Consider the following 18,168-nt stretch of genomic DNA (forward strand, 5'->3'; position numbering starts at 1 on the left):
AAAGTGGGGAAACTGACAAAAATAATAGCTCTGGTTTTTATTGAAGCATGGAATCAATGTGAACTAAGACATTGAAAAAAAAAAAACATTAAAGGACTCGAAGAAAAAAAAAAATGCTGTAAAAAAGAAAGAAATACTTATTGATGATCTTTGGTGTGCATGATACTCTTTGATACAAAAGCAGAAATGCTATTTGTGCATATCAACACACATAGATATCGAAATCTAATCTAGAATTCTAACCAAAATGTGAGCCGAATCCTTTCAAGATACTATAACATTAACAAAGCTATGGCACAGCTAGGAAAGTTTTAAGGAAGTCGGGGATTACAATTCAAATGTCGCTACAGGGCAAATCATTTTCCCCTTCCAATTCCCTCTGAGTGGTACATCAGGAGGAAAGTAAAAAAAATCTGTCGGTCATAAAGTAACATGCTATTTCATTTTCATGTGCCCTTGAGAAGGTGTCAAATGTTGGACAGTGATTTACATAAAAACAAATTTTGTCTGTACTCAACCTTTCGAAATGAACCTGGTGGTCTTTTTGTCATCTGAATATGAACAAATATTGAAACATAAGTAACCTTCCCTTTTGACTTTTGACAGCTAGTCGACTGAGTGACTTTCATTGTCCATGGTAAACTATGACCTACGTTGTACTACGGCAGGATACTGACTATGGCCTTTAGCACAATTTTGAAGAAAATGAGGCAATTTGGAGAGATATGATAAAGTTTAAACCATCTCCCATTCCAACTCTGCCACTCTGGGGCAGTATGGGATAAAAAAAAAAGAAAAAAAAAACACATGTAAATAAGCAAGCAAACATGGACAAACATAAAACCTGGGATGTGACATGGGAAGTGTGGCATGTTGCTGCTAATTTCAAGACAAAACTCTGACCGGAGACACCGATAAAAGCTTTGAAACCAGGCCATAAAAGTGCAGCTGTATACCAAGGGCAATAAAACCCACACTCACAAATAACACACAGGTACCATTACCAGCACAGAACTTCAAATCCACTACACCCACTGCCGATTTCTGTCATTTTTAACTCTTCCGATCTTTGTTGATGGCACTTTCTAAAACCTTTCTCTTCTGAAGTTTGATGATCACACAGACGTGACATTTTCTAACAACCACTGGTCAGCTGTGCAATTCGCACATACACTCATACCAAAAGGAGTTTTATAGAGTTTTATAAGTTCTCAGGATAAGTTTTTGGCAATCACTGTATCAACAAATGACATCAAGCTCAATGGTTATTTATACATTACTGTGATCCCTCATTCAGGGACAATGTTGTTCTTCAAATAATTTTCAGTAAATCAACACCATGCTAAAATTATCAATAAGAAAAACTTATTTTAGTGAATGCTGCCTGCTGTTCTGGTTGTTGTGTTTTTCTTGTGCCCATGATGACGCGGTCACTCAAGTGTTGAGAATCTCGAGACTCACCTGATGGACTCTGCCCTCTTTGGTTTGGCCACTGACCGGCCGGAGCTGGAGCCATCCCTGGATTTGCTGCGTTTGTTGGTGCCTGGTGGCCTGTAGAATGACCAGAGTGACCATAACCATGTTGACCCTTGTAATCTCACAAAAATCATTCTGAAAGATACCTTTCCTTGTAACTATCATGACTATTTTTGTATGACATTGTCATCTTAATTTCAAGGAAAAGTGTCAGCAATAATATGAAAATTAATTACTTGCACACTACAAATGAGGCATGCATGACTGGAACTCTGACACACTCTCCTGATAATTAAAAAGAAACCCTTACTTTCAGTATCATTCTCTTATCACATGTACTAAAGTAACATAGCTATTGATTTCACAAACAAACATAATATGTTTACATCATATTCATGTTCAATTTCTAATCTCTGGTGATATATAATGGGTTCCTTATTGAAGAACCCACCTGTAAGACAATATGGTGCTGTGACTTACATAAAATTTGACTGATTCCACTAGCATGGTATGGAAATATGTGGGTGATAAAGTTTACTGCATGCTGTCGTCATGATAAGATTATGTCTCTGCTCGTATTTTTTCCTTTGCAAGTCAATGGAATGATAGGCAAACTTTGGCTTAGTTTATTGTTTACATAAATCCATAAGATACATGAAATGGGATGAATGGCAACGTACATTCTTTCTTGCTGTGATTAGATTGTTAGTAGTAGATTCTTTAAAAGAAAAAAATGTTTATATCAATGAAGTGTTAAATGTCTGATGATCAATGTTCAGAGAGGAACAAAGCTACAGCCTATGTGGTGAAATGCATTTTGTCCAATGTAGACATAAACGTAAGCTTGATGATCAATGATGTTGATGATGTTCTGGCTATGTTTCCTCTTAGTACAATGATTTGAACTTAAACACACATCAACATGTGATGTGCAGGGTAAAAAAAAAGTGTAATTGATGCATTGGTCGGAACATGTAACATAATAGCAAGTAGCACAGTACTATATGCACCGCAGTGTAACATGGATTATGACCTAGATTAATCAAGCAAAGCATAAAACTCCCATGGATAAGACATAACCTTCATTACAAGCAATTTTTAAGATGATCCTCCAATCATGACAACCCAGAGTTGAACATATACTATGTTTTCATTGCCACAAAAATGATTTTGCAGGCAGTGTAGTAAATTAAAGGGCAGTACACAAATTATCAATCGATAATCATTTCTCAAAATTGCAAGGCTTATACACTCATCCCAAGAAGGTTACTACTCAGGATTGTCATTTACATGTCCAGGGGGGTGTTTCACAAAGCCGTTCTTAAAGTTAAGAAGGACTTAAGTGCGACTGGTGATCAGTTCTTGTGTGCTATACTTATCAAAATCGCAGTAATTCAGCACAAGAACTGATCACCAGTCAGTCTTAAGTCCTTCTTAACTTTAAGAGCGGCTTTGTGAAACACCCCCCAGGATGGGGATAAACTCTTTCTGTGCCATAGACTTCCGACAGTGTGTACAATGCTATGGGGTTTTCTGTGCCAATCAGTACTCACAGCATATGGAGGGTTAAAACAGTGCTTTCAAAATATCTACACTGCAACGCCTATACTTGAATGCTGTTCATAGCACAGTGATGGCAAATGAAAATGCCACTTAGTGATGTTAATAGCAATCAATGGTAGTGTCAGTGGTTAGGTGGTAGTAGAACTCACAGATGTGTATTTTATGATGGTGGAGACAACTCTAGCAGTCTCTTTAACTATGTGGTTCATTAACCAAAGTGTCCTACATCTACGGTCCAGAGCATGTGATATTTTCATCAATAATATGTTAATGCTATGTTTCTAATTCGATAAAACAAAACAGTTTCATTCATTTCACTCTTTGTGTTTCATATATGCCTATTATTTTACTTAGATATCCCAAATCAGGGTTACAAATCCAGAAATTCATTAATATCCCTTGAGCATGAAGGCCAAGCACAACAAAAATCAATTTGCGGCGATAGTTGAAGAGCAAAACAATTACAAAAATTTAACAATCCTCAAACCTCACAAACTTGTCAGTATGAAACCTACATCCCACTGTACACTATCACAATGGTACACATAGCAACACAAGCGCACACATAGGGTGACATTGTGCTCCTAAACTCGTGAACACTTGAAACTCAAGAACTTTTAGGAGGAGGTTACAATGTCGCAGCTGAAGCCAACATACAGACATTGCCAAACATACACGTGACTTGTGTAAGTAACACACTGTGCCCACTCAGTATCAAAACTGCAATGCAAACACACTGAAAGAAGTGCCTTGATGACGCCACAGTTGCTGTAGATGGCTATAAAGCTAACTTTAAAACTAGATTTTCTCCACATTGCACTTTCAGGCAGTGTTCAGAATATGGCTTCAAAAAGCAAACAATGGATAATTGGCAAAACACAGCATACTGTATAATACTATCCAAACATCAGTCTGCAGACGATACTGTGCTGATCATCACGAGCTGATATCACAGCATTTATCATTCAGGGTCTCAGAGTGACAACAAATGGTCTTTACTGTGTAGTGGTGTGATGGTATTAGTGGAGTGAAATTTAGAGTAAATATCATGTAAATAAACTCTGATTAAAAGAAAAGAGGAAAACAAACACTTAAAACAAAAGCCAGGAGAAGTTAGGATGTTAGTGAGATATACACATGATATTCTGGTGGGGACCGGTCGGTATCACAGGAAATATAATTACCTCAGAAGAGACATGGACATGGACAATTTGGATGCCCTTGATCCACTGACCCCAACAAGGTGTCATTGGTATAGAAACAAAGTGAGATTACAGGTCGTAATAAAGTGAGAACATTCATGCAGGAGAAAAAAACATTCATGCAATCAAATATAGGATTAACAGAGACAGAAGAGCATGCTTACAGAAGACAAAAGAACCATAGACAAGTTTTGTTTTATTTTGTTTTTCTACTGAATGCTAATACTATATGGAGTTTATCATGAATGTCAATATGAGTGTAATTATTTTCATGTAACTACAGACTACTTGGAAAGATTGCAGTATCAATTACTTTTGAAAAAGGACAGTCTGGATTGCCTTCAACTAAATAGAATACCTAAAAAGGAGCAGCATTACAGATGATGATTCCATTTTGGTGGAATGGTCCCTACAGCTGTTGCGTTCAACAGAAACATTTTTGCATTTGTTTGATAGCAGGCTGCATAGCCTACTAGTGATTCCTTTAGTGTTGCAAAATACCATGGGTTCACATTTGGGAGGTGCTTGTAGAACATTGGTGACATTCTAAATACAATGGTATGACCAAGATTTCAAACAATACTTTAACAACAACTGAACAACAAGCTGTGAATGACATCATGATTGACTTACGCTCTTCCGCGCATCATGGCTGGTTGCACGGGCATGTCGCGCACCATGCGGTTGATGGTGTACTTGAAGTCGAACTCGCCCTTGTTCTCGATCTGGAAGGAGCGCGGCCGGCGCTGGTTGACCAGCACCGCCCCGAAGTTGATGTCGTTGATGGGGTAGATGCGGTACTTGCTGAAGATGGACCGGACACTGAGCTTGACCGGGATGCTGGCAATGGTCTCGCCACCATCCTTCAGGTTGGGTTCAATCACCTGTAGGGAGGAGGAGGAGGAAGGGGAGGAGGAGGAGGAGGTGGAGGAGGAAGAAGAGAAGGAGAAGAGGAAGAAGAAGAAGAAGAAGAGGAGGAGGAGGAGAAGAAGAAGAAGAAGAAGAAAGGCAGTGAAGAAGAGCAAGAATGAAGGAAGAGGAAGGAGAACAAAGGAAAAGGAAGAAGAACAAAGGAAAATGAAGAGGAAAGAGGAAGAAGAACAAAGAAGACGGAAGAAGAAGAAGAAGTAGTAAGGAGGAGAAGAAAGAGGAGAGGTTTATATGAAAGGTAATGACAAGGCTCCAGGTTTTAACAAAAAAACAAACAAAATAGCACATAGACAACTGACGTGCAGTACAATCAATACCACACGGCCATTGGCAAGGCGGTGGGGGAACTATTCCAGTGGTATGTAGTTACAAATGGAGGGTGATTGGAGGTGGTTGTTCATGGGTGCTTCCCCAGGAAATGACAGCCAAATTACAAAGGTATGATTGAATTTTTGGACAGCGTCGTTAGCGATACTACACAATAAGACATTGCAAACATGGGCTTCTGCAGGAGATAAGCACAAAGTCTGCAACACCCAAAACTGAGGTTGACAGTTGGGTAAGGGACAATGTTGCTATACCCGATGATGAACACTCATTTTGGGAAGATAAACCGTACCTGACACTTGAGGATGGGCTGGTCCTTGATGGTGATCTCCTTCCTGGACTTGAAGATGACCTGGACCTGGGTGGGTCTGTCATTGGGGATCAGGACTCCCTTGGCTGGAATGACCGAGAACAGGTTGATGATCTCTTCTCCACTAGTGCCCGAGGGCTCCAGGATGAAGCTGTGGGTAGTGAGGTAAAGGGCACAAAGAAGCAAATTACTGTATGAGCGGAAATTTCTGTGCTGGTTCTATTTTTGCTATGGCCTTTGCACTGTACTGTCACATTGTTTGATGTGACTGGGTTCGTGCTAATTTACATTACTGAAGCATGATTCTTTGAGCAAAATCACCATCAAAGTGGCGAACATTCAGCTGTTATCCTCTTGTCTTTTCAATCACCAGTATGTCAAATGGAGACTCATTAATAATCATATGCCCTTAACACATAGCTACTGTCTATTAAGCTTCCTGTGTTTTATTCTCCGGACATCATGTATTCCAAAGAGAGGAGTGTCCCATTATCCTATTCTACAATGACTCACATGTTGAGGTAAAGCATACAAGTTTCAGACAATCAAGTAGATGCATTTGCACTCACAGAAGTCTGAGATGCCATTTATTCAAACACAGTTTTCAATGAAATTAACATGAGTTGCACCTGGCATTTAGAAGAACTACTTACATCCTTGCTGAGATGAATGTTGAATCCTATTTGGTGGAGTGGGGTTCACAATGCAGATACAGCTGAATGCTAAATGAAGAAGAAAGCAGTACAGATTTGACATCAGTGTTGCTCACCTGAATGCAATCTCATATCTGCCCTTGTTCTTCAGAGAGCAGGTCTGTTTGGTCTCATCCATGACCTTGATGACCCCAAAGTCCAGGCCCCCGTCGGCTCCCTTAGGGAAGCTCATGTCCAGGGCCACGTCGTAGGCCTCGGCCAACACCTGGATGTTCTCTGTCTGTAGCAGCCCCATGATGTTCTCAACATCAGACACCTAGAGCAGGGAGTGAGATTAATGGAATGATTAATTGATTGTGAGATTGGTTGATGGATTCATATGTTGATTGATTCGTCAACTGACTGATATTGAAGACTGGTTGAGATTGATTGACTGATTGTTTGATTTACTACTAGTGAGATTGATTGATTGATTGATTGATTGATTGATTGATTGATTGATTGATTGATTGATTGATTGATTGATTGATTGATTGATTGATTGATTGATTGATTGATTGATTGATTGATTGATTGATTGATTGATCGATCGATTGATGGATTGTAAGATTGGTTGATGGATTGACATGTTGGCTGATTTGTCAATTTAATGATTTTGAAATTAGTTGATTGTTTTGTTTATTGATGGTGACATTGATTGATTGATTGTGAGATTGACTGATTGATTGATTGATTGATTGACTGATTATCTCGTTGATTGATGCTACAAATTGTAATGTTCAAAGCAAACAATACAGATTAATCTAAGTCAGGCTGAACATAAATAAAGCATGTTGTTTGATGAGTGAGGAGACGATTTGGAAATGTAGCCCAAGAGAAGAGATAGGAACGGTAATGCTGTAACAGAACACAAAACAGAACAAAGTGATACACTAAAACAAGTGTGCTGAAGATGTTTGAAGTGTCCAATGAGGACTGAAAGAATTAGTCTCACCTCAAGCCTGATCATCTTCTTGGTGTTGACAGGTTTCATGGCCCTGAAATGTGCATTGAGGGCAAATTCCGACTTGGGTTCAATGACCCCACTGTCTGTGCTGACAGAGAAGTCATCCCCAAGAGACTCCAGCCCACTGACCCTCCAGGCCACTGGGAGCAGGGTGGAGTTACGTAGGTAGATGGTCTTGGTGTCTTTCCTGGTATAAAAGATCATATCAAGCAAATGGCGTGAAGATGTGCTTTTTATATATTCACAGCTGAATATTAACGAGTATAAGACAGCACAGGCAGCTAAAATATGTGTAAAAGCAGAGACTGCAGAAATATGTCTCTGCAGGCACTGAACTTCTTTAATGGATGCTTGGTATCTAATAGTACTTTGATATGGTAATATAGTGACGAGATTAGATAGTCAACTTAAACTATGATGGTTACTGTGGTTGCTTTTATCTCTTTCCTAAATAAACACTACAGATATATTGCTCATATCATTGTAATCATATCCTCACAATTATACATTATCATTTCAAAATTACCATACAGCAATCACAACTGTGTTGCCAGCCAATCTCGGCTCAATTTATAAAACAGCCACTGTACAGCAATCACTGTGCATACATCAATGTTGCCAAATGAGAGAGATAATTCCTGCCAAATGGACTGGTCAAATCATACTGACCTGTGAAGGAGGACCTTCTCAAAGTGGAGCTGCTTCTTGTCCAGTTCCAGCTCAGGCCGCACCCCGTAGCAACCGATCTTAAACTGGACAGGTTCGGGGTTCTCCTTGATGCAGCACACGATGGTGTCCTCGAAGTAGCCCTGGTTCTTGGGGTAGACCCACACTGTCAGTTCCTGGAAATGGGAAAGGGCAATGGGGTAAATGTAAATGGAATGGGTCACGCGTATTATCATTGTCGTCATCATCATCATCATCATCATCATCATCACCATCATCATCATCACTATAACCACCTTCATGTTTATGACCACTTTGGCAATAACCAGCATAGAGTACTGAAGTGATGATGTCACAGTTTTTTGTTATAGCTTGGGTTGGAACCAGGTGCAAGCATGGTTACCAACAATATTGTTCACACACTTGGCCAGGTGAGGTTGTTTTAATAGAACCATTTTCCATGGTGATGAATGGCTATAACATCACACTTTACTACTCTATGGAGAAGAACCTAAACTGAACACACATTGCTTCAAATGTCCCTCATGCTTAGTAAAAGCATAGATACTGCTGTGTTGAAAAGAACATTCACAAGAAGCTGAGGTTGTTGACAAAAAATTTTCAACAGCAGCAAGAACAGTCATGAAACATTTGACACCACATCCAAGTGCATGCAGACATAAAACACCATGATACTCTTCAATATTTGTATCAATAACCGAGAGTTGAAGAGAGCAAGAAACCACATGGTACCTGTGTCTGGTTTGGTTTGAGCGTCATGGTGGGTGGGTCCAGCAAGAAGGTCGTCCCATTGCTGTCGTGCTGGAAGCAGAAGGTCATCTCAGCCTCCAGGGGTGAGGTGTTGTGAATGGTCAGTTTCTCCATGTTCTCTGGGTACTTGCCCTCCCGGTAGCGGTCCCTGGACTTGCCGGCCAGCAGCGGTCCCATTTGCAGCAGCTCCGTGCTCAGGATGTACTTCTTGTGGACAATCTCGTCCGCCTTCTTACTCTTCTTGCGATGGGGGAAGACAACCCTGTACATCACGAATGAAACAACAGCATGATGTCAGAGTTTATAATGAACACGTAATGAAAATAGAAATACATGATAAAAGTGATATCAATACTGGAGTGTATTTTCCTGACTTTGATGATGGCATTTGTAAATGCCCCTGGGCATCCTCACATGCAAATTACATTACAAATGTCCCAAACGTCTGTCTCTGAGGAGTATCATTCAACACATTATTTATCATTTATTGTAAGTGTTTCAGAACGGTTAAGATGGATTTGGTTATTTGCAATGATCATCTTGACCTAACATGGCTCCAGCATCACACACTAATTTCAAACATGTAAGTACGACTTTTGACAGATCAAGCCATGGACTGTAACAAAAATCCCAAGTAGACCACATAAATGAATTGACAAGGCAGTCATAGATACATCTACTGCTTTCACAAAATGTAACATGAACACTTACTTGTAACACTTTTCTGCTCAAATCTAAAGCTTGACATTCACGCATGCTTACCTTGGTTCCCTGCTGATGTTAGGGAAGGCACAGACGCCACGGCAGAAGAGCTGGTACCGACGTCGAGTGCCCACAATCTCAAAGTTGAGAGTCTGGTCAAACTGACCCAGTTCGTCCGACTGGAATCGCAGTTTGAGGGTCACCTCTCCCTCAGCTGGTACTGTCCATCTGTAGATGGTCAGCCTGAATGACCACAGGAGAGAGATATTACAGAACATCAATACATGCACCATTCTATGTCATATAATAGTGACAATGTTTCATCTCACAAGTGGACACCAGTTACAGGCTCGTACAATCATCAGCAAAATTCTTAGGATTCCCTTATTAGCAAAATATCTATCAAAATCCCTTTCTATTAAAATTTCTATTGTATTTTTATTCCTTCAATTGAAATCGTCATGAAGTAGGCTTGGCCTTGAGAGAAAACAGCATGCATACCTCATAGTTTAAAGAATTGATAATATGCATTCATTTTATGGCTACGATCTGTATTTTAGGCATCTTCAGTATGAACATCATGGGAAGAAAGCTGAGGGCAGAAGACACTGGTTGCAGGTAGAGTAATCCATCAACACAAAACAAATCAGTGTTGATTTTTGTCTTGCCTTGGGGTATCTATATTTCCTCTGGACTTCAACCTGAACTCACCTGACATTCTTGAAGTCCTGCATGGCCACGTCACCAGTAGTGCTACTCTGGCCATCAAAGTCAGACCCAGGTGTGGTGTAGCCAGGGGGTGGGGAGGCGTGGCTGACGGACCCCTTGCGGTTGCGGGAGCCCTTTGCAGAGCGGCGACGGGACCCAGTACTCTCTGCACCAGGCCTCAGCTTGTCCTTCCCTCCCTTCTTGCCAGTAGGCGTGGCATAATCCTCCTAGAAACATGAGAAGAGGATAAAACATCAGACGGTCAGATCTGAAGCTGAAGCACTCACAGCCTGCCTGTTTCCAAGATATACTGTATGCTTTTGGACAGGACATATACAGAAAACTGCATCATGAAACAAAAATAATGCAGAAACATATCAACCTGTTCATCGCAGTCCAACTCTCAAAATATGCATTACATGCATGTGCATCTTTAAAAGATTTCCATCCCTCCATTGATTTCCAGAAGCAAATACTCTTCAGCGAGATCTCAATTTATATCCTATGGCTAGCATGGTGGCTTTCTCCAAATAACAAGGAATTTACACATAATTGATCATTTATCATTCAACGCTATGTTGCACAGCTTTGAAGTCATATTGTATTAGAAGCACTGGGGATCTTTTTTTTTTACTACAGTACAAGTGTATGTCCCCCAAAAAAATTACAATCAAATTTTCGAATTGATAACACCCAATATGATTGACCTGTCCAAATGCTACTTCAGAGTCTTGAAATATGACATCTTATCTCCATTTTGCAGAAGACCCTATTCAATTTCGTTAAGCAGTCACAGAGAAATGAAGATTGTTGTAAAGCATGTCAGGAGTCTGATTCTTCCAATTTTAGCACTTTGATGCTCTTGTGTGTGAATACAATAGACAGAACTTGGAGGGAAGAGATTCCTGACATCCTCTACAAATTCCTCATTTCTCTTTGACCACTAAAGCAAATCGAATGGGGTTTTCTGTAAGATGTGGGCAATGAGTTATAGTTTCATACCCTGAATTTGTATCTAGATTCACTTTTTTTTAAAGATATCATTGCGGAGGGTCCCATTGTAATTTCTTTTGGGACATACGGTACATTAGTTTATCGGATCCACACTGAAACAAAAACCTGAGGAGCCCATAGTAGAGTCAAGGTATGGACTATTTACCTTGACAGTTCCTTTGTCAGGAGTGTTTGCCTCCAGGTCTCCTTCTGGCTCCTTGGGCTTTTCCTCTTGGCCAATATTCCTGAGACACAAGGGGTTAAGGGAACTCATCAATATACAAACAACAATGTTTTATGCAAGAGTCTACATGTGCTACTTATTGGGACATTCATAAACTCTTTGAGTGCCAGGGAAAGGGCACTCAGTGTATCACATTAATCTCTTTATGCAAATTACTGACAAAAAATACTGCAGGTGAATAATGATTTTGAACAGTATGATATCTTTACAAAGACAGCAAAATGCTGTGCTTTTCTTTGGAAAAATTAATGAATGTAAATTATGTCTCATATAAAAAGCATATTCAAGTCAAACAATCTGCAATCAAGTTATGGACACTTTTCATACATGAAAAACATTCAAACTAATGCCACACACCATATCCCCATAGGCCATTAGTACACTGTGTTCAGGGCATTTTCAAAATATCCTTTGAATCAGGCTAGTCTACACCCCCAATGATGTATTGCATTTTGAATATCTAGCAAATATCCAGCTACACATTTTCACACTGAATCATGCTTAAGACCAGGCAGCAAACTGATTTGTCTGGTATTGAATAGAGAGTATGAACAGATCTGAGTTACTCACGGGTCATCTGGCGATGAAGCAACGAAGTAGTAGTGGCCCAGGGGATCAAAGCCCAAGGGTGCCTTGCGCTTGACCGGGTAGGGGATGACAGAGAAAGTAGCCGGTGGTGGAATGGGTGGACCGCTGGGACCAAGACCAAGTCCGTCCAAGACCTTGGATCAAACAACACATACAAAATTAACAGGTGCACTACAATGATTCAGAAATTCTTGGCACACTGGGATGGACAGCACTTGAAAGATACTTGTGCTCATCTTGAAATTCCCTTCAAATTCCACACTGCAACTGATTAACAAATTCCCTTACATCGACGTAAATTTAACAACTTTCTGGAAGAATTTAATGAATTTGAAAAATTCAATACTTCTGGCAGTCTGCTGCATGGCAGCATCACAATCATACAGCAAGGATTATATATTTCCTGAGAGACAGACAGAGAGAGAGAGAGAGAGAGAGAGAGAGAGTTATTCTAAATGAAAGCAGGAATAGATGAGCGACAGACCAATGAAAAAAAAAAATTAATACAACTTATTACCAATGTATACATATCAGGATACTCTCTAGCAATGACAATTGTTCCTGAAGTGTAGTTGGCATCAAGTCTCATATGAAAAACCACAAGAGTTACCCTATATGATTAACAGCTGTTTTGATTTGTGTTGAAATCTTTTTAATTCTAACTTGTCTTCTCACAGTTCAGCAATAACATAAAAAAAACGATAAAATTGAGCACATTGACAAACTTACCTCCATGCAGGATGGCAGTTGCTCCATGTCCAGTATCTTCTGTCCCATCATGTCATCTGGCTCGCTGGCATCGATGACGATGTTGGGCACTCCGAGCTGCTCCTTCTCCTCCGCCTCCTTCCCTTCTCCTTCTCCCTCCTTAGCCTCACCCTGCTCTCCAGATTCAGCCAAGGCCTATGTGGAAGGAGACAGGGATGTACTGACCTTCTACTGTAGCTGCTTCATTATCATCATCGTCATCATCTTCATCCTCATCATCATCATCATCATCATCAATAAACATAGCTATCATCATCATTATCATCATCATCATCGATCAACATTGTTTCTCATCGCTATTGATCATCTTGGTTAACATCATTAACTTCACTCTTGCTGTCATCTTCATTATCATCATCAATCAACAATATTATAATCATCATTTATCAATATCATTATCATCATCATATTCATTCTCAGTACATCTTCATCATAATCATTGACCAACATTATTATCAATCAACATCGTTATCATCATCATCATTATCTAACGTCAATATCATCAGCAGCAACCTCAGTATCATCATCATCATTGATCAACATCCTTATCTTCATCCTCAGTGTCATTATCCTCAGTATATCATCTTCATCATCATCAGCATTAATGAACATCATCATTGTTATCATCACTACCATCATCAGCAGCATTATCAGCATTACAATCCTCTATTAAAGGTGTCAAAAATGAATTTAAGATTGAGAAAATTAACTGCACTCTTCAGCCTTGTGTGATAACATGATGCACAGATTCAATTCTTATCTCATGATATCTCAACACTATTCTCATGTCGTGCCTTACTATCTTCTATGTAGCACCCACCTTTTCTGCCTTCTCACGTTCCAACCTCTCCCTCTCCAAACGTTCCCTCTCTCGCTCCTTCTCTTTCTCCTTCTCTGCCTTGGTCTTGCCCTTCCTGCCTGAGGGAGGATGGGCGGGGATCTCCTCGGTGTCCATGTCATCACCCGCTGGGTCAGGAACAATCTGGCCTGGAATGATGGAAGGACAATCACAAGGTGGCATGGAATATTAGCAGAAGGTCTTTTTTCTCGTTTTGGTTTGTTGTTTTTTTATTCAAACATCAGGATATGTAACAGACTTATTTAACGGATAGGTCGACACAACATAAGGTCTATTAGTTCATTCCTTAAAGGACAAGTTCACCTTCATAAACATAAGGATTGAGAGAATGTAGCAATATTAGTAGAACACATCATTGAAAGTTTGAGGAAAATCAGACAATCCGTTCAAAAGTTATGAATTTTTGAAGTTTTTTTTGCAGTACCCGCTGGATGAGAAGACTACTGCAGTGTATGAATAACTTAGATGTCACATGCGTACAACAATATAAGGAAAATATAAAGAGAATTTCACAAAATTCCATCTTTTGAAAAAAGTGCACATTCCCCTGACTCGTTACCAATAAATGTTATGGGTAATATTATTCCCCCTGCCTTTAGAAAGAGGCAAGTCAATTGCTCTTTTATTATGCGAAAAAAGTGAAAATATGTTGAATTTTCTTTTATATTTTCTTTATACTGTTGTACGCACATGACTCACAAGCTGTAGTAGTCTCCTCATCCAGCGGTTCCAACACAAAAATTGAAAAAATTCATAACTTTTGCATCGATTGTCCAAGTTTCCTCAAACTTTCACTGATGTGTTCTACTAATATTGTTGCATTTTCTCAATTCTTATGTTTATGAAGGTGAACTTGTCCTTTAATATTGATTTCAGTATCAATAATAATTTTAGTTGGTCAAGATATACAGATCTGTTTTCTGTGATAATTCCACACCTATGAATTTTGGAACCTACAGTTTTACAAGCTAGCTTTTATGTACGCCCATCATATTTCTATTATTTCCTTGCGACACCTTTACATCACAATATGACCATTCACATTTGTGTTCAATATGTTCTGTTTTCAATGCAATCAAAACATGTGGTTGCATACATGTTGTATTCTCACTTGTATTACTGTATGTTGTTTTGTAATTTCTTTGAGAAAAACGGAAATATGAAAATAAATTGAACTAAACTGAACTGAACTGAACTAAAGGGAGTCGTTGCCTGAGCCTGGCACTGTACCTGTGGTCCTGTCCCAGCGAGCCAGTATCTTGTCGATATCCTTCATGCCATGCTCAAAGGCCTTGAAGCGGTTGGTAAGCAGCATCTCTGCCTCCTTAGCAGGGTCCTTCTCCACCTCGGGCTCGACCACCACCTCGTTGGAGATCGGTCGTCCCTTGTCCTTCTTCTTTTTCCTGGGAACAGTATGACCGATCAATTTTGTGTCATATCAAGAAGCAGTAAATCACTCATCTATCTTAATTGTATCTACAGTAAAGATTTCATTGTCAAGTCACCTAAATACTGATTTCTTTTTGTTTATAAAAAAGGATAAAGTTAGAACATTGGTCATGACTAGAACTGAGCCAACAATACTCTCTTGATTAATCATTTGGGTTTTGTTGTTCTTTGTGTACAAGCCAGAAAATTGCAACAAGCTGTATAATCAGCAATGAACATTTTAAAATGGGCTGGCAATACTGACAGCCATCACTACATTTTGATAAATTTCTTCACATTCTGCGGCGAAATACAGCTGGTAGTAAACTGTTGGATCTAAGTTGTTCCCATGCAAAACCAATCTGTAGCATTCCTGTCAATGCAAAATCCTCTGAGCTGGACACAAAATGAGACAATTTGAAACAAGAACTCTCCTATTGAACATACACATGTAGTTTTTTGAGGATAGCAGGAGAGAATAAGTTTCACATACTTTGTCCCCTCATCCTGGGGCTGGTCACTGCCGGCTGTCCCGTGGGACTCCGGCCGCTCTGTGGCCACAGACTGCACCCCCTTGAGGGCATGGTCAGACATGGCCGAGGGGTCCTGAGGGCCCTTCTTCATGGCCACCTGGCTGGTGGTCAGGGCTGCCTTGCCGTCCTGGCCCTTCTTGGCCTGGCCCGGGCCCAGGGCCCCACCACCTTTGGTGCTATCCTTGTCGCCCTGCTTGCCTCCTTTCTTCTTCTTAGCTCTGGGAAGTACAAAAGAATAAACCAAATACAGTCATTTTGTATGACTCATTCTACAACTACACCTAAAGAAAAATCAATTACCTTTTCTTCAGTCCAAGCAAATACTCTTCAGCTATGAAAATCAGTTGAAGGCACCAGTCCTATAATTTTTCACACTTAAATGCCAAATATATTTCTCAGTGGTGTTCTCAGGAAATACCAGGAACTGAAGATACTGCAAAACCAGAAACATTTGCAGCTTGAAACTTTTGCCACTTGGGATCTGACGACCTTTTGCGCAACATGAAGCTTTCACAAATCGCCATTAGCAATCAATGCATTATGTAAACTGACAAACACTTTTCACACGCATTTTACTTTCACGAAACTTGGCTCCTCGTGCAATCTACGAAAGTTTCATGCATGGAAAAATGTCTTGTTTTACAGTAACAAGAACTGAAATAGAATCTCTTACTTGTCATCCTCCAACTTCTTCTCCTCCATCAGGGCCAGCAACTCCCTCTCTTTACGTTCTCGCTCAAGACGCTCCTCCATTTCCCTGTGAGAAAAAGAAAACATCAATTTGTTGCAGCTGCGATCTCAGGGAAAGAGTGACATGGTATGCCGACAGTGAAAAAACAATGGTAACATTACAATTTCACAGTAGAAATTACATTGCAATGTATTTTGGCTCTATGTTTTAAAATTGAACAATAGATTACTCAAGATAGTTGCATGATGAAAATTTGCAGCTGTCATACCAAAATTCCATCTTGTTTACCTGACAATTACTGGAGTAAATGTATGCTTTTTTGATCTAAACTAGCAGAGAATTAATCAAACTCAGAGTGTCAAAAGACCATCTGTCAGGCAACTATCATGAATTTGAAAAAAAAATGACTCTAGTGCATATACAACAGGATGGTGTTGAATGTGCAGACATTGGTGCACAAAATGGCCAATTCTTACAGCATTATTTACTTGGAAAAAGCTGCCTTTCACAGCTCTCAAGCAAAATGATTATATAGCTTGCATATTCTTATCTGAACAGAAGAGAGGACTTTCCAGTTACCAAAGTCAATGAGCGGAAACGAACGACTGGATTTGATAGTAAAGTCAATGGTTGGGAAGAGAGAAAAGACAAAGGTCTCACTTCTTCATGAGTCTCTCTTTCTTGGCCTTGAGTCTCTTCTGGTCTATCTTGGCCTTCTCCTCCTCACTCAGGGCATCATACTCATCCTCAGACATCTCCTCCAGACGCTGACGTTCCAACTCCTCCTCCTCCATCTCTTGTTGCTCTGAAAAATTGGAGACAAATGGCAGGGGATGGTATATGGGTGTAACAGGGTTAAGTTTCATAAAGCCAGAAATACTCTTCTATTAGATGGCAACACTTGTGAATGATCACCATTGGTTTTATTGTTGTTGTTTTTGTTATCTTTGGTCAATTACAGAGAAGTATTTGATTTATCAAATCATCAGCAAAGTCCCATAATCTAGATAATGACACCAGCAGATTACATGGAACCTGAGTTGAGTTGTTTTTATTGCAACTAATTGACCTACCCTTCAACATAAATAAATACTGATTATTCAGTGGTTTTAGGAGTAGTCACGATAAAAATCATGGGTCGTACATACTTGGTTGGAATTCGAACCCATGACCTCCTGGTAGTCTAGTACAGTGTTGGTCTAGTGGATATGACGTCTGTCTAGCAATCAGGTTGTGGGTTTGAATCCCACCGGAGTATGTATGGCCCATGATTATTTAAACCTGAATTACCCGAATTATTACCTATAATGATGCCCAATATAAAGTCATTTCATCATGGCTATACTACTCAAAAAAAAAATGAATAATCAGTGTCTCTTCATGTCGACAAAGGGTAATTTGTCAATTAGTTGCAACATGTCACTTGTTGAAAACCAACAAGTGTCTAAATCTGTGTGAAATGATTGCCCACACACAGATATATACGGACACACATGCGCACCGTCACTCACAAAGCAACACCCCCCCCCCCCCCCCCCCCGAAAATCAATAAATTTGAGCACAGATTCTGAAATCTCCTATTGGTGGGTGTAGCAACCTACATCTCATTTCCGTGGGCATGGCAACCTACATCTCATTTGGGTGGGTGTGGCAACCTACATCTCATTTCGGTGGGCGTGGCGCCCTACATCTCATTTGGGTGGGTGTGGCAACCTATATCTCATTTGGGTGGGTCTAGCAACCTACATCT

General features: G+C 39.9%; 1 protein-coding gene across 1 annotated transcript in view; it reads right to left on the reverse strand.

The window, feature by feature from the left end:
- Window positions 1-18,168, reverse strand: part of LOC139726095 (hydrocephalus-inducing protein homolog) — a 96,028-nt gene that overhangs the window by 34,088 nt on the left and 43,772 nt on the right. Inside the window, exons 44-61 of the mRNA XM_071637178.1 lie at window positions 17,079-17,223; window positions 16,401-16,484; window positions 15,688-15,945; window positions 14,997-15,169; window positions 13,728-13,894; window positions 12,869-13,042; window positions 12,122-12,273; window positions 11,474-11,552; window positions 10,318-10,541; window positions 9,667-9,849; window positions 8,887-9,166; window positions 8,137-8,309; window positions 7,456-7,654; window positions 6,578-6,777; window positions 5,791-5,959; window positions 4,875-5,125; window positions 4,224-4,268; window positions 1,462-1,551 (exon numbers count right to left, since the gene is read on the reverse strand). Of these exons, the coding sequence (XP_071493279.1) occupies window positions 1,462-1,551; window positions 4,224-4,268; window positions 4,875-5,125; window positions 5,791-5,959; window positions 6,578-6,777; window positions 7,456-7,654; window positions 8,137-8,309; window positions 8,887-9,166; window positions 9,667-9,849; window positions 10,318-10,541; window positions 11,474-11,552; window positions 12,122-12,273; window positions 12,869-13,042; window positions 13,728-13,894; window positions 14,997-15,169; window positions 15,688-15,945; window positions 16,401-16,484; window positions 17,079-17,223 (3,046 nt within the window). The remainder of the gene's footprint in view (window positions 1-1,461; window positions 1,552-4,223; window positions 4,269-4,874; window positions 5,126-5,790; window positions 5,960-6,577; window positions 6,778-7,455; window positions 7,655-8,136; window positions 8,310-8,886; window positions 9,167-9,666; window positions 9,850-10,317; window positions 10,542-11,473; window positions 11,553-12,121; window positions 12,274-12,868; window positions 13,043-13,727; window positions 13,895-14,996; window positions 15,170-15,687; window positions 15,946-16,400; window positions 16,485-17,078; window positions 17,224-18,168) is intronic.

The sequence above is a fragment of the Diadema antillarum genome, unplaced genomic scaffold, assembly GCF_040938485.1.
Source record: "Diadema antillarum isolate AM-2024a unplaced genomic scaffold, OU_Dant_1.0 scf00000017, whole genome shotgun sequence".
In the NCBI taxonomy this organism is placed as follows: Eukaryota; Metazoa; Echinodermata; class Echinoidea; order Diadematoida; family Diadematidae; genus Diadema; species Diadema antillarum.